General features: G+C 42.0%; 1 protein-coding gene across 1 annotated transcript in view; it reads right to left on the reverse strand.

Annotated features, from left to right (window-relative positions):
* The window catches only part of MBOAT1 (membrane bound O-acyltransferase domain containing 1), a 111,586-nt gene that overhangs the window by 34,197 nt on the left and 49,905 nt on the right, over positions 1-27,484 (reverse strand). The window contains exons 2-4 of the mRNA XM_003823186.5: positions 17,580-17,725; positions 16,181-16,258; positions 9,215-9,310 (exon numbers count right to left, since the gene is read on the reverse strand). Coding sequence (XP_003823234.1) covers positions 9,215-9,310; positions 16,181-16,258; positions 17,580-17,725 — 320 coding nt within the window. The remainder of the gene's footprint in view (positions 1-9,214; positions 9,311-16,180; positions 16,259-17,579; positions 17,726-27,484) is intronic.

A 27,484-nucleotide genomic window follows, 5' to 3' on the forward strand; every position in this document is an offset into this window, starting at 1 on the left:
GATCCATAAATGGCTCCTTGATGCAGCCCCAACAATTTCCTTAGGATTATGAGGCCTCCGAACTTGAGCTTCACTCAGATTTTCACCTCTCCAACCTTGGATTTAAACGCACTTGTCAATCATAGGATCCAATCATAGGATCCACCATCTGACCAACCTGGAGTTGGATAGACTCCAGCATGGATGAAGTAGGGCTATTTTACTATTGTCCTATAAATTTTTTTCATTATTAAAAAAAGCCAAAGAAAAATCTTATGTTTCTTCTTGAAACTAAGATCATTAGTCAAGACTAGACAATGAAATATAATAGAATAGGAAAAATTAAGAGAAAACAGGTAGCTGAAGATATGTTTGAAGTAAAAAGAAAGCTAGAACAATGCCAGCACCCCCCATTATTGCCTTCTGATACAGACTCTAGGCAATTCATCAGATGTGGTACCCATTCACTCATTCATTCATTCCCAACATCAGCTCCTAACCAAAAATAACTTATCTTTAAAACATTAAACAAAATCTTAGATTTGAGCAATATTTCAATAAAACCTACCTATTTTACCTTAATCTTTGGACCTAAAGTGGTAGAGTTCTGATGTCCCAGTAAAGGTAGGATGGGACAATGAGATAACCCAGCCATCGGTTATTGGTGTCGGAAGAGCCAACCAATCACACGTCTGGCTGGCCAGCATCAAGATGAACTGATATTCAAGCCTCTGATGTTCGCCCAACAGGTAATTTTAGAACCAAAAGGCTCTACTTCGTATCTTTATTACTTCCTTTGCTTATAATAAAAATCCACTTGTGGTACTTGGACAGTAGAAAAGCAGGAAGTCAGGCAAGCAAGAAGTTTGGCAGGGGAAGAGAATACAGATTCAACAAACTTCCACTCAACAGCAACCTAGACCGCTACTGCCATCTCGCACAACTCCAGTGGGTGCCAAGATACAATGTGACTTGTACAACCTGCAGCTCGGACCTGGTAGCGAGGGACAGAGAAAGCTCAAGCAGCATTTCCTCACCTCTCTATTGCTTCTGCCTCTCCTATACCCTCCCCACACTCCCTGAATGACTGCAGAGGAGGAGGAGGATATTACAGCTTCAGTGGAATGCTCCCAATTCCTATCAATTATGTCAGCATGAGAAAATAAGCAACTCCAGAAGTTGCAGCAAAGGAAGTACATAGTTCTACCAGGCTTCCTAGGGATGCAACTAAAGGCAGAGATCACGCCTCTGGACTCATTTCAGAGTTCATCAGTATCTATTCAGAACCATCCAGGGGTGAATTAGAGTAGGAAAGCTTTTACTCTTTTAATTTCTTCAAAAATTAAACTTCTATATTTTGGCACTCAACAACAAAATCACCAATTCTCGATTTGAATATTCTCTATATTCGAATATACTTGGTATAACTTATGTCTGCAGAATTAAATTCCAAGTGACTGTGTTAGTTATTGAAAAGCTGGCAGCAGCATGAAAAAGAAACATGAAATAAACAAATCTTGAAATCTCTTTGCAAATATCCTCTTTTTTTCCCTATTATAGAACCCAATTATTTGAACATAGTGGGCTGGTCAGATGGAGTGACCAGGATGTCATAAACCAACAGAGGAAAACACTGTCCACGGAACAACAGGACAAATGATCTCTATCGCTAGCAAGAGGTACAGGCAAGTAATATTTCTATTACACCCAATTAAGGCAACAAGGAACACAAACAGCAGTTGTTCCAATTCTGTTAGCTTCAGTGCACCATAACCTTTTAACATGCATGCAAATATATTTAAATAAAATTCCAGGATTTTCTCTCACTATTATAGTAATATAAAAGAGTAGAATGAGTATTAAAATCACCAATACTGCTTTCACATTTTCAATATTTCCTTTCACTCTTTTTCTATACATGTCCACATTAAAAAGAAAAATGCAATCTTGGGACATGTATTTGTCTTATGTTTTTTATAGTCTTAGAAAATATCATTTTCAATGGAGGCATATTAGCACCATAATTTAATCATTCATCTCTTTTAGACCATTTAGGATGTTTCTGGTTTATCACCATTATTGACAACAGCTGAACATCTTTATGAATAAATTTTGATTTCCTTATGGTAATTTAACTCCTAGGAATTTATCCTATCATAGGATATGAACTTTAAAAAAAAAAATCTTGTTTGAAATTGATGGTGAAACTGCCTTCCAGAAGAGTTATGCCAGTTTACACTCCCACTAGCAGTACATAAGAGTTCTCATTTCACAGTGTTTACAACAACATGTGGGCAAATCAACCTGCAATCGTGATGGGAGAGCAATTATCTGCCTGAATCTGGCCTACCATGGCAAAAGGAAATAAGAGTTCTTGCTAGGGCCCTCCAAAGAAAACTCGATTTGCACCCTTCTGTGAGCAAAAAGGAAGAATCAGTTTGCTCGCACAAACCTAAAAGGAACTAAGTACCAGCTGTATTACAAGCAATCATTGAGCTTCCCCCAGGAGAACAGGAAATATTCTAGTGCTTTTAACAGCCCACATTCACAGAGAAAACATAAAGGACATTCACCACCGCATGTATTGATATGAATTGTATTAGCAGCACCAATAAAAGTGTATCTCGTTTGTTTCCCTTACCATTAATTCCAGTCCAGTCCATGAAAACTTGATTACTCTTGGAATGAAAAATACAATTTCAAGTCCCAGAATAATCTAAAATACAAGTTTATGTGTTCCCCAAAATTAAACACACACACACACACACACATACACACACATTGTTTAACACAAACACTAACCTCATCCCATCCCATTCAATTCCTATCTGTGCTCTTATTCTGAAGGCATAATAAAGTATGCTAAACATTTAGGTTTGCATGCATGCTCAAAAGAGAATGGCTATACATCAGGCTGCTTTAAAACACTAGGTTCAACTTCAAAATACTACTTTATCTCTTGACAAAATCCGAAACAAGATATTTCAACTGCAATAGTAGGGTTAAATCAATTCCATTCTGATGAACTTGTGGTTTGCTCGCATGCCTGTAATGAGAATAAACACTGGTAAAATACCTCTCTAACTGGCAATTTGTGATTTAAAACATTTTGTCAATTTCAGGTTGGTATGTACTCTCCATGGATGTTAACTGACATTACCCAGGAAGAGGGATTTATGGTAGTGAGGCAGCCTGCCTTTACGGTGGTAGGGAAAAATAACACTGCTTAATAATGATACAAAGAAAAAAAGACAACATACCCTTCGAGAACTAGACAGTAGGGCCACTCAGTAATCACAGAACTGAATCACATGCAATTTTCAGGCGGATTTTTTTTTCTGTATTATTTCCCTAACAACAATGTCCTTTCTAGTTTAAACATTCTGTAGTTTTGTGGGTAACATCAGAGATTTCTTACTACGAGGAGATCCAAAAAATGCCAGAAAATAAACATCTCTTGAGGACATTTATCAAGACTATGTGGCTGAAAGTGAGGTTGACAGGAACTGATTTCCATGCTCCTCTGGTGTCAAACCCCCAAATCCACGATGTTCAGAAGCACGTGACTGTTTTCCACAAATGCCCTTTATTTTTTCCCTTTGATAATTTCAGAATTCTGATTACATTCAAAATGATGTAGAAATTATTCAAGAGTTTATGGTTTTAATAAAACAAATGGAGATGTGACAAGAACAGCCAGAGATGCAGACGGTAGAGGCATCCTTATCCTGTATGATGAGGATCAGGGGACGGTTGCTAATTCATCAAAAGGTGGGGAATCATAAAACAACGCGCATGAGCTTCCTAGGGCTGCTGTGAGAAATTACAAGCTGGGTGGCTTACAACAACAAAAATGTCTTCTCTCACAGTTCTTGAGGTTAAAAGTCCAAAATCAAGATATCTGCAGGACTGGTTCCTTCTGCAGGCGCTGAGAGAGAATCTGTTCCATTCTCCTTCCTTGCTTCCGGTGGCTGACGGCAACCCTTGAGCTCCCGGGCTTGCGTCTGCATTACTCCAATGTCGGCCTCCATCTTGACATGGCCGTCTTCCCTGTATGCATGTGTGTGAGTCTGTCCCTCATGGCTTTCTTACCAGGACACAGTCGTACTGGATCTAGGGCCCACTCTAATCCAGTGTGACCTGATCTGTTTGTTTGGGTTTTTATTTTGTTTGTTTGTTTTGAGACCAAGTCTCACCCTGTCGCCCAGGCTGGAATGCAGTGGTGTGGTCCCCGCTCCCTACAACCTCCACCTCCTGGGTTCAGGCGATTCCCCTGCTTCAGCCTCCCATGTAGCTGTGGGACTACAGGCATGCGCCACCACGCCCTGCTAATTTTTGTATTTTTTGTGGAGACGGGGTTTCACCATGTTGGACAGGCTGGTTTCCATCTCCGAGTCTCCCAAAGTGCTGAGATTACAACTGTGAGCCACGGTGCCCCGCCCAATGTGACCTCATCTTATCTTAACTAATTGCATCTGTAAAGACTATTTCCAAATAAGGACATATTCTGAGGTGTTGGGTGGACATGAATCTTGGGAGGACACTATTCAACCCAGTACACAAAAATACACTCACATTTTAACCTTTTTTTTTTTTTTTTTTTTTGAGACAGGGTCTTGCTCTGTTGCCCAGGTGGAGTACAGTGGCATTATCACAGCTCACTGCAGCCTTGACCTCCTGGGCTCAAGAGATCCTTCCACCTCAGCCTCCTGAATAGCCGGGACTACAGGTACACACCACCACACCCAGCTGAGTTTTAAATTTTTTTGTAAAGATGGGGTCTCACTGTGTTGCCCAGGCTGGTCTCAAACTCCTGGACTCAAATGATCCTCCCACCTCAGCCTCCCAAAGTGCTGAGATTACAAGCATGAGTCACCGTGCCCAGCCTGAACTTTCTACACAAACTTAAAATATGTAACTAGACATTCATTCTGCAGTCTTTGCTCGCTTCTGTCTCCTATCACTGTGCCTGGTATACACAGGGTTCCCCAGTCACTGCCTCCTGAATAATGAACTAATGAGCCTTTGACACAGGACCAAAGCCTTTCCTTGGAGTGCAGATCTGCTGAAGGATGGCATCTCTCTCACATAAGCCCCAGCCACTATCTCCAGGGTCATTCCCTCTAGCACAGGCTGAGAAGGTAAAAGAAAGTAAAGATGCTTGCAAAGCCATCTGAGTGAAGAATCCTTCATGTTTATACTTCCTTCCCCCAACCCCCAATCCTTTCAGCATTCTCACTCACATTTAATTCAATGGCAATTATTTTTAATAGACTAAACTTATCTTGGTGGCTTTCCAAGGGACCCAACCTAGATTTAGAGAAACTATTATCTCTCCTTTCACATTCACATATAATCAGCTTACATGTAAGTTGTGATGGTCAATTTTGTGTGTCAACTTGACTGGGCTCAGGGATGCTCAGATAGCTGGTAGAACATTATTTCTTGGTGTACCTAAGAGGGTTTCCAAAAGAGATTAGCATTTGAATCCATGGACTGAATAAGGAAGATCCACCCTTGTCAATGTGGAAGACGATCATCCAATCCTTAGAGGGCAAGAACAGAAAAGCGAAAGGAAGGACTCATTCTCTTTCTCCTTGAGCTGAGACATCATCTTCTCCTGCCCTTAGGTATAGGAGCTCCTGGTTCTCAGGCCTTTGGACTCTGGGACTTAACCCCTAGTTCTCAGGCCTTCAGCCTCAGACTGAATCATACCACCAGGTTTTCTGGATCTCTAGCTCACAGATGGCAGATGGTGGGACTTCTTGGCCTCCATAATCACATAAGGCAATTCCCATAATAAATCCTCTCACATAAAAATCCTATTGGTTCTGTGTCGCTAGAGAATCCTGATACTGATACATACATACAACTGCAATAAACAAGTTTGGGAATAAACACATATAACACTAGCTAAATGTATGACACAATGGATGAGGGAGGTATCTGTGGCCGCCAGCTACAAACACTCTGTGCACCAGGGACAAGATATGACTGACAGGCAATGGTAGCACCAACCCTTGAGAGCCAGGCAAGAGACCTCCTGCTACCTGAGATCCAAATGCATGACTCTGGGGTACAGGGAGTGGGGGGAGGGAGGGGATGGCAACCAGGGAAGCTTTTTAAGGAAAGTGATCTTTGAGCTGAGTTTTTACAAATGAAGTAAGAGATTTCCAGGTTGACAAAGATAGGAAAGGGCTTTCTATCAGGGAAATGAGCAAAGCACAGGCACAGAGGCAGGAACTAACCCAGCATGTGTGCAGACCACAAACTTTTCTGCATTGTACAATGGGAGCAGATGGCAGAAGATGAAGGCTTGGCAGGTCCAGATCATCATCAGCTTTGTATTTTAGAACCTCATTCTCATTTTTTCTTTTCTTTTTCTTTTTTTTTTGACACAGGGTCTTGCTCTGTCACCCAGGCTAGTGTGCAGTGGCATAATCATAGCTCACTGCAGCCCCAGTCTCAGGCTCAAGAGATTCTCCTACCTTTATTTCCTGAGTAGCTGGGACTACAAGCACGCACCGTCACACCCAGCTAATTTGTTTTTTGTTTTGTTTTTAATTTTTAGTAGAGATGGGGTCTCACTATGTTGCCCAGGCTGGTCTCAAACTCCTGAGCTCAAGCGATCCTCTTCCTCCTCCTGCCAGCTCAGCATCTCAAAGTGCTGAGATGATAAGTGTGAGCCACTGTGCCTGGCCTAGAACCTCATTCTGATGAGTGTAGAGAGCACAGACTGGAGACGGGGCAGGGCAAAAGGAAGGACAGCCAGTCAGGAAGGCGTTGCAGGCTTGGGGTGGTCCAGGGTGGTGGCGGTGGGCATGAAGGGCAGCGGGCGGATTCTAGTGACAGACAGGCTGTCGTAATGAGAGGACCTGGTGACACAAGGATGCGGGTAGTAAAGGAAAGAAAGGCTCTCTGGTACCTCCACAGGCACCTGTCTTGCATTTCTGTGCTCTTGCAAAGCCCTCCCTTCTGCCTGGAATATCCTTCCTCCTGCCTAGAATGCACAGTGTCTCTCGAACCTGGCATTTACCTAACATATTGGCCACACAAAAGTTGTTGCAGAAATTAATAGATGCTTCTTGCCTTAAAAACAGAAGAAGATATATACAGGCAATAGTTATTAATGTCATTTCAGCCAGTCAGCGATTTTTGTTTAATATCCCAACCAATACGGATGGAGGGACTGTTTAATAATGAGTCTCCTGGATACCTTAAAGAAAAGAATAGTAAATACTAGAGTATTTAATGCATTCATTTCTTGACCACCTATTAAGTGTCAAGAACTCTTCTAAGTATAGCGGGGCTCTGGGGTGAAACCAAAACAGTGGTTTGTTGATTGAATGCTATGGAGAGTTGCAATCCCCATTTAGAGATTCCTTTTAATACTATACCTGCCTGGCTATTTTGTTATCATTGTTGTTCCTATGTTTTCCATATTTTACTAGCAATGCATGTTGGGCTTTTTGTTTTTTGTTTTTTGAGACGGTCTCGCTCTGCCACCCAGGCTGGAGTGCAGTGGCACGATCTCAGCTCACTACAACCTCCGCCTCCCAGGTTAAAGTGATTCTCATGCCTCAGCCTCCTGAGCAGCTGAGATTACAGGTGCCTGCCACGACACCCAGCTAATTTTTATATTTTTAGTAGAGATAGGGTTTCACCATGTTGGTCAGGCTGGTCTCAAACTCCTGACCTCAAGTGATCCACCCACCTCAGCCTCCCAAAGTGCTGGAATTACAGGCATGAGCCACTACGCCCATCCTGCATATTGTTAAAAAACAAAGTCTTTGAATTTCTTCCTGAAGGATTGAGAAAGCATGTTCCACAATGTGGCGGAGAGGGCACACCGCTGGAAGAAAAACAGGTAAAATCCCAGATGCCTGAGGATAAGAAGAACTTATGCATGAAAAACCAGTCTGAGACCAAACCACAGTCACAAAGATTTAAATGCAACAATCCCTGTGTCCCAAAACAACACTCTTTACCTTCCTGAGCCCTTTCAAGGTGGGACAGTTGAGTTGCACAACTTGCAAAGTTCATGAGCCATGAGCGGTCACTCCCTCATTTCACTGCCTAGTTGCCAACAACTCACTGAAGGAGGTACAGTCCAACCTGAGTGGGGAGCTTGGGTCCCTGACCTCAGGCTGCCTGCAGAGAACACAACTAAACTCCCGGGAAGTAACGTGGATAACAGATCACGCGTCACCAGGAACAGCTCTGCTGTAATGTTCATTCCTCAAGATTCACAAAAAGTTGTTCCTGAACTAACCTCAACAGGGCATAGAATTCTCAGTTTTCCATCCATAGTCTTTACCATGTGACCAATCAGAATGGGTGGCCCACCACATTAAGGCCATGGTAATAGACAAAATGTTTAGAAATTATCCTTCTGGTTGCTGAAGGTCAAGGAGGCCTGGGGGCCGGGGCAAGGGCAGTCAGGAACACTCAAAGGGGTCAGGGTAGTAGGTATTTATCAGCTAGTATCAAAGAATTTCTATATTATTAACTAGCGAGAGATGAAAACCCTAACACAGGGATAGAAAAGCAAATACTGCATGTTCTCACTTCTAAATGATGAGACTACGTGGAAAGAACCACAGACCTGGAGCCTCTCAGAAGGTGGAGGATTGGAGGAGGGAGAGGATCAGGAAGAATAACCAATGGGTACTAGGCTTAATACCTGGGTGACGAAATAATCTGTACAACAAACTCCCATGACACAGGTTTGCCTATGTAACAAACCTGCACATGTACCCCTAAATTTTTTAAAAACGTTTAAAAAAAGAGAGATGAAAACCAACCCTGAGTTAAGAACCTCAGAACAGGGGTTGACAAAGTTTTTCTGCAAAGAACCAAATAGTAAATATTCTAGGCTTTGCAGGCCACGTGGTTTTTCACAGCTACTCAACTCTGCCGCTGTAGTGCAAAAGCAGTCATAGACAATACATAAATGAGTAAGTGCCTGGTTGTGTTCCAATATAACTGTACAAAGACAGGTAGCAGGACAGATAGGGCGCACAGGCTGTACTTTGTGATTCCTGTCTTACAGCATAGCAGAGCTAACAGTCCTACCAATCAATCAAGTCTCCAGCCTCAATCCCATTAGCAGTGTCTTACCAACTGATTTAACCAAGCACCAATGATTCTTTTGTGCACCCTTGATGTTTACAGACCCCAAGAGACCAAGTCAAAGTCAGCAGTAAAACCCCTCTCTCTAATGTAAGATACTTACCCAGAAAAATCCGTAGTGAGAATTCCATAGTGGAAGATGTATATTCGGCTGATGTGGCATATTGTAAGATATCCCATTGCTACAAAAAAGGAATATCTGAAAGCAAAAACATAGATGATCAGATTATTATGCATAGCAATAATGCACTCAATTAATGTTCCCCTCTTCCTCTCTTTCATCCTTCACATGCAGTTGGTCACAATGTCCTATCTGGTCCGACGACATCCCAGGCCACCTTTCCACCCACTACTCTAGCTGAACCCCTCATCTCTTCTCACCTGGACCACTACATTGGCTGTCAGCCTTAGCTGCATAATGGAATGGAGCTTTGCAAACCACAGATCCCTGGGACTTGCTCCCAGCTATTCCTGTTTAATTCCTGCCACACCTGGTAGGTGTAATGGCAGTGCGCAGCCAGGGCTGGGAATCACTACCTGTAAGGTCTTGCACTCAAGATTCCCCTCTTCACAGCCCTCATGTTTGCATAACGATTTTTGTAAAGTACAAATCATCACCATACTGCTGACCACTTCATCTTTAAACACTTTATTCTCTTGGCTTCCATTCTCCTGTTTTCTTCCCACCTCTCTGGTTAATTCCTCCAAGGCTCCTTGCTCAGCTTTCCTTCCTCCACCTACCCCTCAAGTGTTAGTATGTCCAAGCTCAGCTTGGGACCCTGCCCTTCCACGCCTCAGGTTTCAATTACCACTTACTCATAAGCATCCCCTGGCTTCCTTCAGAGATGTGTTCCTGACCGCCTTATAGTGTACACTAGCAATACACACACAAGCCACACAAACACACACATCCACATATAAGTACTTGTCAAATGTGTAATTATAAATATAGGTGATAAGCTGTGCAATGAATGATTATGTCTCCCTAAAATTCCTATGTTTAAATGCTAACCCTCAACATTAGGAGGTGGGACCTTTGGGAGGTGACTAGGTTATGAGGGCAGAGCCTTCATAAATGGGATTAGCCCTCTTACAAAAGAGACCCCAGAGAGCACTCACTCTTTGTGCTATGTGAGGATACAGGAAGACGGCAGTCTGTAACCCAGAAGAGAGTCCTCACCAGAACATGCTGGAACCCTGATCTCAGATCTCCAGCCTCCAGAACTGAGGAATATTAATACATTTCTGTTGTTTATAAGCCACCCACTCTACATACAGTACTTTGTTATAGCAGTCCCAGCTAAGACAATCTGATTAACACCCATCTCCCTGACCAAACTGTAAGCTCCATGAGGGTAAAGATGGCCACCTATGCTTTGTTCACCATATTCACCTACTGTGTGTCAAATGAATAAACAACTATGTCACTGCTACTCTTCTTAAAAGTCTCCAGTGGATCCCACTGTCTAGTGAAATTGCAACCCCTGAACACAGCATGCAAGGTGCTTCACACGCTAAGCTCTACCTTGCCTTTCTGGACTCATCTCCAGCCATGCTCCATGTTTACCTTACTCTCAAATGACACTGCGCTGCTCATGTTCCACAATGAAACCCTGTATTTTCAGGCAAGATGTCTTTCTGCATGCTCCTTCTTCTGACTGCAATTCCCATCTCCATCCAATAGTCTATCTAGAAACTGCCTAATTTTCAGATAAGGCTCAGCTCCAAAGTCACCTCTTCTATGTTACTTGGCTTGGTCTTACTCCATGCATCCTACCACATCTCCTGTTCCCCACCCCCAGCACAATTCATTGCTCCACTGTCTGTATGTCTCTAGTATTACATGCTAACACACATAATTACAATATTAGAATTATTTGTGTATGTGTCTGTTTCCCCAACTCATTGTGACCTTGAACGTCCCCACCCTTGACCTGACACATGGGAGGGGTTCAGTTACTGTTAGTTGAAATGAACTGAAATGAATACATTACACATTTTAAGTAGTTCAGGAGCCCATCGGATATAGACATAAATTCAGAAGGTATAACTTTTAAATATATGCCATAAAACAGGGAAGAGGTATTTTCTGATGTTAAATTATATTGAAATCACATATTCACATTAAAATAACTCATGAAGACTAGATCAGCCTAAGGAATAGTAAAGTAGGGATAATAAAAATTCATTCGGTAGCAAGGGATAGCCAGATTTTAAATAACATGAAGGAGTTCTGTAAACTCTAAATCACTGTGTAACTTTTATGTGCTCTTTACCATTATTTGCAAACAAAGAAGTTACTATGCAGAAAAGATTTTTTCTCTATCATGGGTTCATCCTAAACCACTTCCAAACCAAGAAGATGGTCAACAATGCAAATGACTAAGAGAAAATAACTCCCTTAGGAGTTGAAGCAGAAGTGGAATGAAGTTAGGCCTTGTCATCTCCAGCAACTGTTCCCTTTCTCCAGCCAGTTCATGAAGCTCAAGGCAGAAACACAAAGCAGACTCAAAAGATAGATTCTTCCAGAACCCATTCCAATGCAGCCATGTCTGCTGCTTCCCCTTTGTCCTCAACAGGAGTTAGATCTGTACCTTACCCTGGCCCACAGAAGAAAGCAAGCAAGTTCAACTCAATTTAGTAGGACCTCGCCTGCCCAGGATGGCACCAAGTGCTGAGTCCCCATACAACAGGGCAACGCATTCATGCCCTGGCCAAACCTAAAACATCTAAGGAATCAAGAAGTGGTAGCGAGAACATGTATTCTACAGACTGACTGATACGGTTTGGCTGTGTCCCCACCGAAATTTCATCTTAAATTGTAGCTCCCAAATTCCCACGTGTTGTGGGAGGGACCCAGTGGGAGGTAATTGAATCATGGGGGCGAGTCTTTCCTATGCTGTTCTCATGATAGTGAATAAGTCCCACAAGATCTGATGGTTTTGTAAAGGGGATTTCCTCTACACAAGTTCTCTCTTGCCTGCTGCCATGTAAGACATGCCTTTTGCCTTCCACCATGATTGTGAGGCCTCTCCAGCCACGTGGAACTGTGAGTCCACTAAACAACTTTTTCTATACAAATTACCCAGTCTCAGGTATGTCTTTATCAGCAGTGTGAAAACAGACAAATACACAGACCAGAATGAGCTCAAATCCCAGCACTGGCAGAAGTAATCCATGGTGGGAGAAGTTGGCGAAGCAGTTATTCTAGGAAGGAGAGGTGTGGTAGAGATTGGCACATGAGGCTGGGCGTGGTGGCTCACGCCTGTTATCCCAGCATTTTGGGAGGCCAAGGCGGGCGGATCACCTGAGGTCAGGGGTTCGAGACCAGCCTGACCAATATGGAGAAACCCTGTCTCTACTAAAAATACAAAATTAGCCAGGGGTGGTGTTGCATGCCTATAATCCCAGCCTCTTGGGAGGCTGAGGCAGGAGAATCACTTGAACCCAGGAGGCAGAGGTTGCAGTGAGCCAAGATTGCGCCATTGCACTCCAGCCTGGGCAACGAGAGCAAAACTCCGTCTCAAAAAAAAAAAAAGAGACTGACACATCAGACACGGTGGTTACATGGGTGTGTTCACTTTGTGGAAATTCATCAAACTGTTTACTTATTTACCTCTCTGAGCTTTTATTGTCTCATTTCAGAAAGAAAAAAAACTATATTCCATAGTGTTGTCCTAGAGTTAATATATTTGAAATAATGAAATATTAAATAACAAATTAAATGATATATTACATAATAGTTTATGTGTTAACAATGAAATAAAGTATATTAAAAAGAGCTTGGCTTAAGACTTGGCACAAAGGACAGACTCCAGCATTGATAACTGCATCACCAAGTTCTCACGCTAGGCCCTCTGCCCCAGGAGACACAAGCCATGTTCTGCTCCAGTTGGTTCACGTAGGGTAAACTGATGCCTGTGACTTCTGCCCAACACAGTGGCTTGGGAAGGAAACACAGGGGGTATCCCCAAAACCCTCTAAACAAATGCTGAGTAACAGTCTAGAAATGGGTTAGTTTTGGCCAGGCATGATGGCTCATGCTTATAATCCCAGCATTTTTGGAAGCTGAGGCAGGCAAATCATGTAAGGTCAGTTCAAGACCATCCTGGCCAACATGGTGAAACCCTGTCTCTACTAAAATTATAAAAATTAGCTGAGTGTGGTGGTAGGTGCCTGTAATCTCAGCTACTTGGGAGGCTGAGGCAGGAGAATCACTTGAACTGGGGAGGAAGAGGTTGCAGACGAGCCAAGACCACGCTATCGCACTATAGCCTAGGCAACAGAGTGAGGTTCCATCTCAAAAAAAGAAGGGTTAGTTTCATATGGCAGCAAATACTAATCTTTCCCTCGTCTTCTCAGCCATGTAGCAGAACTCTTATCACTGATTCAGTGAAGTAAAGAGGAGAGCAATTCACACAGAATCATGACATCATGGTACTAAAGGGAACTTGCATTCAAACTGCTGCAAACCCAGCATTTTGCAGGTGGGAAATGTGACGTATGGAGAAGCTGCATGACCAGTCCAAATTCACACTACTAGGAGGATCTTGATTTCCTGACTCCAGCCTAGAGCTCTTTCCATAAACAGGAAACAACGTTGAGATTTTTAAAAAATTTACATTGAGTTCATCCAAGGGGAACTGTGAAACAATTTCCACTTCGGCAATATTGGCAGCCACAAGAGCAAACCAAGAGGGGCATCAGCCAGGCATGGTGGCTCACACCTATAATCCCAGCACTTTGGAAGGCTGAGGCAGGCAGATCACTAGGTCAGGAGATTGAGACCATCCTGGCCAACATGGTGAAACCCCGTCTCGACTAAAAATACAAAAATTAGCCAGGTGTAGTGGCACGCGCCTGTAGTCCCAGCTACTCGGAAGGCTGAGGCAGGAAAATCACTTGAACCCGGGAGGTGGAGGTTGCAGTAAGCCGAGATCACATCACTGCACTCCAGCCTGGGCAACAGAGTGAGACTCTGTCTCAAAAAAAAAACAAACAAACAAACAAAAAAGGAACATCTTGTGCTGGCCTCTTTCCTTCTTGGTCTGATGGCAGAGCCCCCTGCTACCACAGTAATACTGTGGTGGCACCGTCATACCCTGTCTGTAAACCACATGGCTCTGCCAAGGCCAGAGTATTCCATTCCTAGACACTGGAATTGAACACAGTGAACCTAGGCCTGATATGAAACAAGTGTGCATTTCAAGTTCCTGACCCTCTGAAAAATGGACCACATCCCATCAGCATCATACAAATGTGGGAAGAGCTGACAAGTTGCAATTTGTAAGGAAGTTGGGAATGTGCTATACAGTTGCACCAACATTATTATTAATCATTTACTATGTAATTGCTTCCAAAACCAAGTTTTGGAAAAGCCAAGCCTTTTCATCCTCTAGTTAAAAAATAAAAGCTTTTATAATCATTTTGTCATCATATGAAACATTTCCAAAACCCATTCTTTCCAAATTAGAAAAATGGATTTCCTATTTCCTTTCTAGAAGAAGTGACACTATCCCCTTCAAGCAGGGCACTGAGAAGAGAGATGATTAGAATTCGAATTTTCAGAGCTCCTTTGGATTCTATGTTGAATGACTATAAAATGTAAAAGCAGAAAAAAATATTTTCCCCGGGAAACCAAAAATTTGTTATAAGTAACTAAAAGATCATACAGTGAAAAGTTAAATTTCAATGTTTTTAAGGAGGAAAACTATTGTGCTAATAGTGATTAATCAAAAGGCTTTCTGAAGCTGAAATAAGGCACCTGCTTTTCAGTGAGGCTGTCAGAAGCCATAAAAGGACAAATATCTTTTAAAAGTAATTCAGTCATTCATTCCATAAATATTTATTGAGCTCTTACTTGTGCCAGGTATTGTTCCCGGCTTGGAGGATACAACAGTGAAACAGAGAGAGAGAAATCTTTGTTTTCATAGAGCTTACATTGCAGCATTCCCAAAAGGCAGAGCTAATCCTGAGTTTTCAGAAAGACCATGTGAAACAGAGACCATGCAAAACAGATACCCAGGTATCTCAGTTGATTATCCAAGCATGCTGCCTCCAAGGTAGACTTAAACTACTTCTGTACTTTGAAATCAAAACATCATCGTAAAAATATTTCTTTTTTAACAGTTTTAGTGTACACGTAGAAAGTATACAATTTAACATATATATATTTGACATATATAGATCCCCAGAAAACCATCACCAGATTCAAGAGGGTGGAGACATCCATCACCCCCCAGAAGTTTCCTCATCCCTCTTTGTGATTCCTTCCACAGCTCCCGGCACCATCCCAGTTAACTCGTGAGCTTTTGTCACTATAGATTAGTTTGCATTTTCTAGAATAGAATTTGTGTGGCTTCCTTCATTCAGCATATTTGTTTTGAGATTTATCCACGTCATTGAGTATACCGATCTTTCATTATTTTCTTTTCCCTTTTTTTTTTTTTTTTTTTTTTTTTGACAGAGGAGTTTCCCTCTGTCACCCAGGCTGGAGTGTTGTAGCACAATCTTGGCTCACTGCAACCTCTGCCTCCTGGGTTCAAGTGATTCTCCTGCCTCAGTGTCCCTGAGTAGCTGGGACTATAGGTGTGCACCACTACGCCCAGCTAATTTTTTTTTGTTTGTTTTGTTTTGTTGTATTTTTAGTAGAGACAAGGTTTCACCATGCTGCCCAGGCTGGTCTTGAACTCTTGACCTCAGGCGATCTGCCCACCTCTGCCTCCCAAAGTGCTGGGATTACAGGTGTGAGCCACCACGCCCAGCCTTCTCATTATTTTCATTGTGTTGAACATTTGAGTTGCTTCCAGTTTCGGGCTGTCACAAATAGAGCAGCCTAGTCATGACATATTCTCTTTCACCTGAGGCCCAATTTGCATTGATCTTTTTCATAAAGCCTTCTCTGAAGACTCCAGCCTTTAGGGTTCCCCATCCCTCCTGATATTCTAGATAAACTAAGATATACCACTTGTGGAAAATGGGTAAGGTCCATCTTTACACTGGAAATATATTTCAAAGATCACAAAAAAAAGAAAATCTCACCTTGCATTGTTCATTCCCAGTATCTTACCTGTGAATATTGGATACACTAGCAGTGACCATGATTGCATAGCACATTAACACCAGCACAAAAAGATGCACAGAGTACCTTTAAGACATAATGGTAGCGGGAGGAGTAATGAATATATTTCATATTAACACAGCTATTGGTCACCCAAACTGTGAATCCATCACTACCCCCGCCAAAAACACAAATGATCAATGATCAGTAACTCGTGTTTATGTGAGAGAAAATAAGCCAAATATTTTTCTTCTAGGTAATTAAGATGCTGTATCATAACGACACAGTTTGCCAACTGCAGGGCTAATAATGTCAGGAATCCATAAATGGAACGCTTACACTTTTTTCCCATATGCAACTGAGAGTCCAGAGAGATGAGTTCTTTCTTTAAGACTTGATTTTTTAAACTGGGCTTCCCAAGATACCGAGACTTCTACCTGGTGGCTGATTTAAAATACTCATCCTTTCTCAGATACTTGTTGAAGGAATAGGGGCAGAATTCTAGTATAGTACCCTGAACAAATTCACAAAATTCCTGAAGGTGTACTTCTCAATATGTTGGTCTCCAAAGCTTCTTCCCTAACACCTTTCAGGGTATTTGCCCAGCCTACTCGTAGAGGAAAGTACAATTGACCAGCTTTCTCTGCTAAAGAATGATTCACATTCCCCAAGATCTGCACTAAACGCATTGTTCTACTCTGGTGAAATCCAGGACTTATACCCACGTCTCTAGCAGTAATACAAGAAATACACCAACATCTACGATAGTTAGGAAAGGTTCCTTTTGGGAAAAATTAAACCTTACAGCATCCCATTTACATGATTGGGAGGGATCTGTAGAAGTCTAATTTTAAGAAAAAATGGGTTGGGGATGGTGGCTCATGCCTGTAATCCTAACACTTTGGGAGGCCAAGGCGGATGGATCGCCTGAGCTCAGGCGTTTGCGACCAGCCTGGGCAACACGGTGAAACCACGTCTCTACTAAAAAAAATACAAGAAAAAATTACCTGGGCATGGTGATGTGCACCTGTAATCCCAGCGACTCAAGAGACTGAGGCAGGAGAATCACTTGAACCCAGGAGGCGGAGGTCGCAGTGAGCCAAGATTGCGCCACTGCACTCCAGCCTGGGTGACAGAGAGGGCAATTAAAAAAAATAAATTAATTAAAAAAAAAAAGAAAGAAAAAGTGAACTATACTGACTTCCAATGGATGGTCAATTTATTGGCTCTTACAGTAAATGAAGAGTCCTGCAATGTCCTCATTATCCTACTATAAGGTATTTACAATATAAAATTTTACAATACATATTTTATAATGCCATCTATTTCTGGCTTTAGTGCAATTCCAAGGACATTGCCACAAAACATCCAAATGACCAATATTAGAATATATGAGGCTCATACTCACCAGCCGAAACAAAAGATGACAAAATAGATGCCAAAAATGGTGGCAACCGCATGCCGGACATCAGAGCTGGTTGTACCAGGACGTAAGTAGATGCGAAACCAGAAAGCAGCAAACAGAGCAACAAGCTGGCATACCACAAAATTCACCTGTGGCAGGGGAAGAGAAAATAAAAACCTTTGTGTGAATTTCCTCTTGGTTTGTTTGTTTGTTTTGTTTTGAGACGGAGTCTCGTTCTGTCGCCCAGGCTGGAGTGCAGTGGTGCAAACTCGGCTCACTGCAAGCTCCGCCTCCCAGGTTCACGTCATTCTCCTGCCTTAGCCTCCCAAGTAGCTGGGACAACAGGCGCCTGCCACCACGCCCGGCTACTTTTTTTTGTATTTTTAGTAGAGACAGGGTTTCACCGTGTTAGCAAGGATGGTCTCGATCTCCTGACCTCGTGATCCGCCTGCCTCGGCCTCCCAAAGTGCTGGGATTACAGATGTGAGCCACCGCGCCCAGCCTTGCTCTTGTTTTTTGCAGATTTCCACATCAAGAGGCTTCTCAGACTTGGATTTGTTCTTTCTCCCCAATAGATTGTTTGGAAGAGGAAATGCATGTAACAGAACAAGAAAACTATACCCTCGTGTGGTATAAGATGTGACAAACCCAACAGTTTCTGCTCTAACCTTTAAGACTGGCCAAGGTTGCTTTCCCACCCACAAGCAGGGGGCTTTTCATGGAAACAGCCTAAGCTAACTGAGCTCTGTTTAGTGGGTCTCTTTTCTCACCCCCAGCAGGACCCTAAGACAAAGAAGGTGTTCTTTTAGAGATGCAAAGTTTGACAAAAGAGCTCCCTTATTTGGTACCTGGGAAATCAAATTGTTCTCCAAAGTGATCACCAGTTGTTTTTTGACTCTGCGAGTGACTCACATTCCCTGATACTGGTACTAAACCCATTGTTCTACTCTAGCAAAATGCAGGACTTACAACAATGTCTCATTTTAAACTGGCATCCAATAAACAAGAGCATTTCTCAAATTCAAGGTGTGACACTGAAGATCTACAAATAGTGACACAGCCCTGCATTTAACATCCAGTGCCAAGCCTGTCCAGTTATGCAGGGTAGACACCAAATTTCCTTAGAAAAATCTCAGTGGTCTACCTCTTGAGAATATTGTGCCTAAAAGAAAACATTTAAACATTTCCTGAAATCTATAGAAAAGGTCAGCTGATTTTAAAAAACAATAAGCAAACATGTACCTTTGCAATTTATATTTACCCAAATCAAATTCCAAATACATTAAGTGGTTTAACCATTCATTAAAACTAGAAAAGTAACTTAAACTCTTCAAAGTATTCAAAACTGAAACCTCAGTATGAATTCACTTTTAGAAGGCACTTAATTGAAAAGAGACCGAAGATAGAGACACAACTTCAGCATCAGTATTTCATGCTTCAATAAACTGCTGCTGATAACAAAACTCACTACGGCTGAGCTGAGAGGTAGAGCACAGACATCAGCTCCATTTGAGCTCATTTTGTTTGCCCAGTGAAAAACAATACTTTGGACCCTTTGTAACTCGTAGAAAATAATGCTTTCAGAAAATGTTTGTTTTGGTTTTTCTAAAGTTGACCATTGGCCAGGCGCGGTGGCTCACGCCTGTAATCCCAGCACTTTGGGAAGCCGAGGCGGGCAGGTCACCTGAGGTCAGGAGTTTGAGACCAGACTGGCCAAACATGGTAAAACCCTGTCTCTGCTAAAAATACAAAAATTAGCTTGGTGGCGGGTGCCTGTAATCCCAGCTACTTGGGAGGCTGAAGCAGGAGAATTGCTTGAACCCGGGAGGCAGAGGTTGTAGTGAGCTGAGATTGCACCACTGCACTCCAGCCTGGGCAACAGAGCAAGACTTCATCTCAAAATAAAAATAAAATAAAATAAGATAAAAAATAAAATAGAAAAGTTGACCTTATTGAATTTCACCTTTCCAAAAAACCTGTCCTCACCACTGCCCACCTTCACTTTCTATCTTGACAGACAGAGAAGCGACTTGTGAGCCTGTCCTGCATGATTTGCTCATATCTTTTCATCTAGACTGAATGAACAGCCAATGAACACACACAAACACAAAATGTATATAGAAAAAGAATCACCTTAGCAAGGTTCAAGACTCACATTCCCTAAGACTGGTACTAAACCCATTGTTTTACTCTTGCAAAATGCAGGACTTACATCAATGTCTCATTTTAAACTGGCATCCAATAAACAAGAGCATTCCTCAAATTCAAGGTGTGACACTGAAGATCTATAAATGGTGACACAGCCCTGCATTCAACATCCAATGGCAACTGGAAAGTCCAAAAGTTATAATAAGTGACAGATCACACGTTCTTTCATTCTCACAGCCCAGCCTGCAGCCACAACAGAACTCAGGAAAGTGGCTACAGGGAAATTTCCTGCATTCTTTTTGATTTGGCCAGAATTATTGAGCATGTGCACATGAGGAATGATTTGGAGGATGGATCGTGGTTCTCACGAGTGTAGTCCCCCGACCAACAGCATCCACGTCCCCTTGGAAACTTGTTAGAAATGCACACTCTTGGGGCCCACGCTAGACCTACTGAATTAGACATTTCCTAGGCAGGATCTGCCAATTTTTGTTCTAACCACCCCCAACACCCAGTTGATTTTGATGCACACTCAAGTTTGAGAACCACAGGGATAGAAGAGAAACAAGGTATGTTCCCTCCCTTCAAGGATCTTATCATCTAACTGGGAAAACAACACGATTAACCTAAAAGTAATTGTGAAATAACAGTAAGACACTGTCTCTACCCTCAAATCAAGAAGAGAAGACTTACATGCTCTGGGCTTTGATTCCTTTATTTCTAAAATGTGTGCTTTGGGGGAATTGGTGTCTAACATCTCTTCCAGGTCTAATGGTCTCTGATTCTATATCTAACCTGTGTTTTAAAAAAAAAATTAATTGGGAGGCCAATAGGCTGAGATGGTTCCAGTGCCTTGGGTTCCCACATAAGCAAGCCAAAACCTAATTCAGAGGGAATAGTTATAGCCCAGAAAAACAAGCTTGGCCAATCAGAAACTACCAACTAAGCTCCAACTAGAGGCTTCACCAATCAGAAACTACCTACTAAACTCTAACTAGAGACTTTACCAATCAGGAACCACCAAATAACCTCTAAGTAAGAGCTATCCACTTTAACTCATCAAATATTTTCTTGGGTTTTGCTTGTTTGAACACCTTATAAAAGTTTTCCCCAATCCCTTTTGGAGGAGCCCAAAGTGCTTGCAGTCTGGTGTTGCCTGACTCATGAACCACTGAATGTTCAAATAAATGCTTAAAATTTTAGGGCCCAGCGTGGTGGCTCACGCCTGTAATCCCAGCACTTTGGGAGGCCGAGGTGGGCAGATCACGAGGTCAGGAGATGGAGACCATCCTGGTTAACACGGTGAAACCCCGTCTCTACTAAAAAAAATACAAAAAATTAGCCGGGCGTGGTGGTGGGCACCTGTAGTCCCAGCTACTCGGGAGGCTGAGATAGGAGAATGGCGCGAACCTGGGAGGCGGAGCTTGCAGTGAGCCGAGATCGCGCCATTGCACTCCAGCCTGGGCGACAGGGCGAGACTCCCTCTCAAAAAAAAAAAAAAAAAATTTAATGTGTATAAGTTTATCTTTTTACACCAGAATCCTTTCCTTGACTGTTCATGGTAAATGCCTAAACTCAAGACTTCATCATGGATTAAAAGCTGCCCTGTATGTACAGACTCAACCTGCTCCACCACCCTCTCCCCAGGAGGGAATCCTGGATGGCCAGCGGAGTGCTCCATGGCAAACTGCTCTAAAGCAAAAGTAGAAACACACAACACCACCACGTAGTTCTAGTAGGAGGGTTCTAGCAGATATAGGATTGCTTTTCAGTGACCATACGTGTACATCTTATAAGGTACAGGCTGAACCAGACTGAGATACCACTTCACAGCTGTTAGTATGGCTATTATATATTTTTATAAACCAAACAGAAAATAGTAAGTATTCACAGAGATGTGAAAACATTTGAACCCATGTGCACTCCTAATGGGAATGTGATTTGGCTCTCTGTTTGTCTGTTATTGGTGTATAAGAATGCTTGTGATTTTTGCACATTGATTTTGTATCCTGAAACTTTGCTGAAGTTGCCTATCAGCTTAAGGAGATTTTGGGCTGAGCAATGGCAACAAAAGCCAAAATTGACAAATGGGATCTAATTAAACTAAAGAGCTTCTGCACAGCAAAAGAAACTACCATTGGAGTTAACAGGCAACCTACAGAATGGGAGAAACTTTTTACAATAGAAAAGTATGCCATCATTAAAAACAGGTATTATAGGCTGGGCACAATGACCCATGTCTACAATCCCAGCACTCCGGGAGGCTGAGGTGAGAGGACTGCTTGACACCAGGAGTTTGAGACCAGCCTGAACAACACAGCAAGAACCCCATCCCCCCAAAAAAATAAAAAATAAAAAAATTAGCTGGGCATGATAGTGAAAGCCTGTAATCCTAGTTACTCAGGAGGCTGAGGCAGGAGGATTGCTTAAGCCTGCAGTTCAAGGTTATGGAGAGCTATGATCATGCCACTGCGCTCCAGCCTGCACAACAGAGACCTTGTTTCTTTAATTTAAAAAATGGGCAGTTTATAAAGTACCTGCCATAAAATGAAAAACATTTGAGATAACTAATGAATAAGAGAATATAAAAGTATATGTATATTTACAACTATGTAAAAAAGGCAGCATATAGAAAATGTTGCAAAAATAACGTGTAAAATGGAATACGACTATTTTATCAGGATGACAGGAATCTAGGCAAATTTTTTTGTAAATTATTTTCATCATTTGGAAAGGTAAAATTACATGTAGAATTGCCCACACATTCCCTGCACTACCTACGCACACTCACATACACAAACAGTGATACTCTAAGGAACTCATAATGCTTATGACTGGTATCCCCAAAACATCCTCATTTCATACTACTTACTCTATCCTCAGTGTTGCAATTATTAGCACCCACTACAAATAAAGTTTAGGGAGGAGTTGGGCATAAATGGAAGACGTTACACTGTAAAAAAAAAAAACTCATCTTAAAGAAAAAAGACACTTTTTATAGACAGCAAAAGAAACAACGTATAACAGTTAACAGTAACAAAAGTAACAGTCAAGAGTAACAACGTGGGTGGCCAAAAAAAATGAAAACATGAGCCAGCCCGCAGTGGCTCATGCCTGTAATCCCAGAACTTTGGGAGGCCAAGGCGTGCGGATCAGCTGAGGTCAGGAGTTTGAGACCAGCCTGGCCAACATGACGAAACCCTGTCTCTACTAAAAACACAAAAATTAGCCAGGCGTGGAGGCATGCACCTGTAGTCCCAGCTACTCGGGAGGCTGAGGCAGGAGAATCGCTGGAAGCTGGCAGACAGAGGTTACAGTGAGGCAAGATCATATCACTGCACTCCAGCCTGGGTGACAGAGCAAGACTCTGGCTCAAAAAAAAAAAAAGAAAAAAAAAGGAAGAAAATGAAAATATGTACCATGATTACTGGCCTAAAAACAACCACATTAACCAACAGAATAGGACAGAGAGTCCACAGATAAGCCTACTCTTCTATGTCCGTTGATTTTTGACAAAGATATGAAGAACACCCAATGTGAAGAGGATAGTCTTTCAATAAATGGTGTTGGCAAAACTGTATAACCACATACAGAAGAATGAAAATGGACTTTCATCTCATCCCTTATATAAGAATCAACTCAAAATGGATTAAAGGCTGAAATGTAAGACCTGAAACTATAAAACTGCTAGAAGAAAACATAGGTGAAAACTACATGACACAGGACACTGGGCAGTGATCTCTTGGATTTAACCCCAAAAGCACAGGCAACAAAAGCAAAAATAGGTAAATGAAAGCACACCAAACTAAAACAGCTTCTGTGCAACAAAGGAAAAAATTAACAGAGTAAAGAGAAAACCCACAGATTGGAAGGAAATATTTGCACATCATAAGGGGCTCATATTCAAAATATACAAAGAATTCTAACTGCTTAATAACAAGAAAATAAATAATTCTAATTACCAATGGGCAAAGGATCTGAATAGACCTTTCTCAAAAGAAGACATACAAATGGCCAGCAGATACGTGCAGAAATGCTCAACATCTCTAATCATCAGAAACATGCACATTAAAACCACAATGAGACAACACCTCATGTGTGTTAGAATGACAATTATCAAAAAGATGAAAGATAACAAGTGCTTGGAGAGCTTGTGGAGAAAAGGGAACGCCAGCACACTGTCAGGAGAAATGTAAATCAGTACAGCCATTATGGAAAACGGTATGGAAGTTCCTCAAAAAACTACAACTAGAATTTGCCACATGATCCAGCAATCACACTTTTGGGTATATGCCCGAAGAAACTGAAATCAGTATGTTGAAGAAACATCTGCACTCCCACGCTCACTGCAATTCTAATTCAGGGTTCCCCAACCCCCAGGCCACGGACCAGTACTGGTCAATGGCCTGTGAGGAACCAGGCCACACAGCAGAAGGTGAGTGGCAGGTGACCGAGAGAAGCTTCATCTGTATTTACACCACTCTCCATCACCTGCATTACCATCTGAACTCCACCTCCTGTCAGATCAGCAGCAGCATTAGATTCTCATAGGAGTGCACACCCTATGAGAACTATAGCCAAGATATGGAAGCAACCTAAGTGCCATCAAGGGATGAATGGATTTTTAAAATGTAGTATAGATGCACAATGGAATACTACTCAGCCTTTAAAAAGCAGGAAGTTCTGTCATTTGCGACAACATGATACACCTAGAAGACATTGTGTTAAATGACATAAGCCAGGCACAGAGAGACAAATACCATACGATCTTAAATGCATGTGGAATCTAAAAAAGTCGAAAAAGCAGAGAGTTTAACAGTGTTTACCAGAGGCTGGGGGTGGAAGGAAGTAGAGGAAGAAAGGGGAGACATTGATCAATGGGTATGAGTTACTGTTTGAGGTGATAGGTTATGTTAATTAGCCTGATTTGATCCTTCCACAATACACACATGTATGAAAACATCACATTGTACCCTATAAACATATACATTATTTGTCAATTAAAAATAAAATAAAACTTACAAAACATACGTATCATGATGTTCCTTAATAAACCCTTCACATTTAAAAGGAATATATACAAAGTTTACTTTTCTACTGATCCACTCCCTCCAGAGCAGCAAATAAAGTGGCATTTTCATTCATGACATCCAGCAATGTGCTCTCAACAATTAAAGTATTGTGTGGGCCTTTATGCATGAGGGGACAGTAGAGCACAGCTATTTTGATCAGATTCCTATAAACAAGCAAGACTGACATAGCTCAGATTCAGCAAAAGCTCAATTTCCACAGCTCTTGCAAGATTTCAAAGTCACCGCAAAGAAATAAAACACATGCCCAAGTGTTTGACTTCTTATTTCATCAAACCACAATCAAACTGTGCTACAATTTTCCAACACAAGTCTTAAATCTACTCTAATGTGCTGCTAGAAAGACATTATTTGGGGATTTCTGTTCCATGGCCTTCATACTCTTCCAACAAAACAGCACACTTTGCCAGGAATTAAAAACACTGCCTTTCTCCTAACCAAGAGATGCAAACAGGCTATTTTTAACAAACAGCAAATATTAACGGTCCAAAAGTATTTCCCCTACTGCAGTGGTTTACCGGTGGCTCACCAATGAGCAACAGGCAACTGTCCAGGCCTGGAATGTCAAGTGTAACAAACTAAAAAGCTTCTGTACAACAAAGGAAAAAATTAACAGAGTGAAGAGACAACCCACAGATTGGGAGAAAATATTTGCAAATCATAAGGGGCTCATATTCAAAATATGCAAAGAACTCCAACTGCTTAATAACAAGAAAATAAACACTCGGCAACACTGCCTTACACGCTCCAAGGCAAAACCAATCAAGTTAAACAATTCCTTATTTAATGGTAAGCCATTCTTCCACCACAAACAGTACTCTTTTGCATTGCCCCCTACAAATAAATGTAGCTGGGAAAGAGTACTAAAAATGCTATTCCTTCCTGTACCACAGAACAAAAAGTGACTGTAGAATACCCTTGATTTACTTTACACTTTCAAAGGGATCCTCTGTTACACTTTCATTCCACACTCCTCAGAATGTCAGCAGGAAGTATTTTTAAATCTCTAAAGAGCCTTCTTTTTCCCAGTTTGTGGATAAGCAAATATTACTTAAGATTGATAATCAATGTACACAATTTATTGCCCAAAAGACCTCTAATTCAGGGGTTCCCAACCCCCCGGGCCACAGACCAGTACTGGTCCATGGCCTGTTAGGAACCAGGCCACACAGCAGAAGGTGAGTGGCAGGTGACTGAGAGAAGCTTCATCTGTATTTACAGTCACTCCCCATCGCTTGCATTACCACATGAACTCCACCTCCTGTCAGATCAGCAGCAGCATTAGATTCTCATAGGAGTGCAAACCCTATGGTGAACCATGCATGCCAGGGATGTAGGCTGCCAGTCCTTATAAGAATCGAATGCCTTACGATCTGTCACTGTCTCCCATCATTCCCAGATGGGACCATCTAGTTGCAGGAAAACAAGCTCAGGGCTCCCTCTGATTCTACATTATGGTGAGTTGTATAATTATTTCATTATATATTACAATGTAATAAGAATAGAAATAAAGTGCACTATAAATGTAATGAGCTTGAATAATTCTGAAATCATCCCCATCCCCCACCCCCACTCCATGGAAAAATTATCTTCAACAAAACCAGTCCCTGCTGCCAAAAAGGTTGGGGACTGCTGCTCTAATTGATATTGTGTCTCATCATAACAATAAATGCCGTTTATCCAGTGCCTACCATGTGTTGGGCACAGTGATAAACCTTCCATAAATGACTCCACTGAAGCCTTCCCACACCTAAGGAAATAGCTCACTCCCACTTTACACAGGAGGAAAATGAAGAACAAAACGGTTAAGTACATGGCGCAAGTCACAAAGTCAGGGAGTGGTAGAGCCAGGGTTTCAAACGCAGCCTGAGTTCTCTCGTGGTATATTCCCCTGCTTCACTTTAACTCCCAACATTCTCCCCAGAAATAATAGCACTCAGGGAGAACTTAGTAGTGGCCTGTATTCATTTTCTAGGGCTGCCACGACAAAATACCAAAAACTGGAGGGTGGGGTGGGGGGCAAAAAACAACAGAAATTTATTTTCTCCCAGTTCAGGAGGCTGGTATCTGAGATTGAGGGTGTCGGCAGGGTTGGTTTCTTCTGAGACCTCTGTCCTTGGCTCCAGATGGCCGTCTTCTCCCTGTGTCTTCCCTGTGTGTGTGTCTGTGTCCTCGGGATACCGGTCATGTTGGATTAGGACCCACTGTAATGACTTTCTTCACTACTAAGTTATTAATAACTTAATGACTGCTTTGAAAGCCCTGTCTCAAATACATTCAGGGACTCGGGGTTTAGGACTTCAACATTTAAATTTTGGGGGAACACATTTGGCCCACAACACTGCCCAATAAAAATCCTCTACTCAAACCCACGGAATGAAACACACTTCATTTTCTTTGCACCTACAGCTAGGAAGCAGGTAAGACTCAAAGCAAAGGCTGCGTGGGATGCTGGGAGCCTCGGAGCTTCCCATCTGCCTGGAGGTGCCTCAGCCACTACAAACAGCACCAGAGAGGGCTCTCCCAGCTCCTGTGTGTGTCAGGAGCTTGTTAACCTATAATGGGTACAATGGGCTTACACATGTTGAGAAAGTTCATTATCCTTTGACCTTTGTTTAAAACATACAAGTTTTAAAGCAATAATAATCAGCATTTATTAAACACTTATTA

Source organism: Pan paniscus, chromosome 5, assembly GCF_029289425.2.
Source record: "Pan paniscus chromosome 5, NHGRI_mPanPan1-v2.0_pri, whole genome shotgun sequence".
Lineage (NCBI taxonomy): Eukaryota > Metazoa > Chordata > Mammalia > Primates > Hominidae > Pan > Pan paniscus.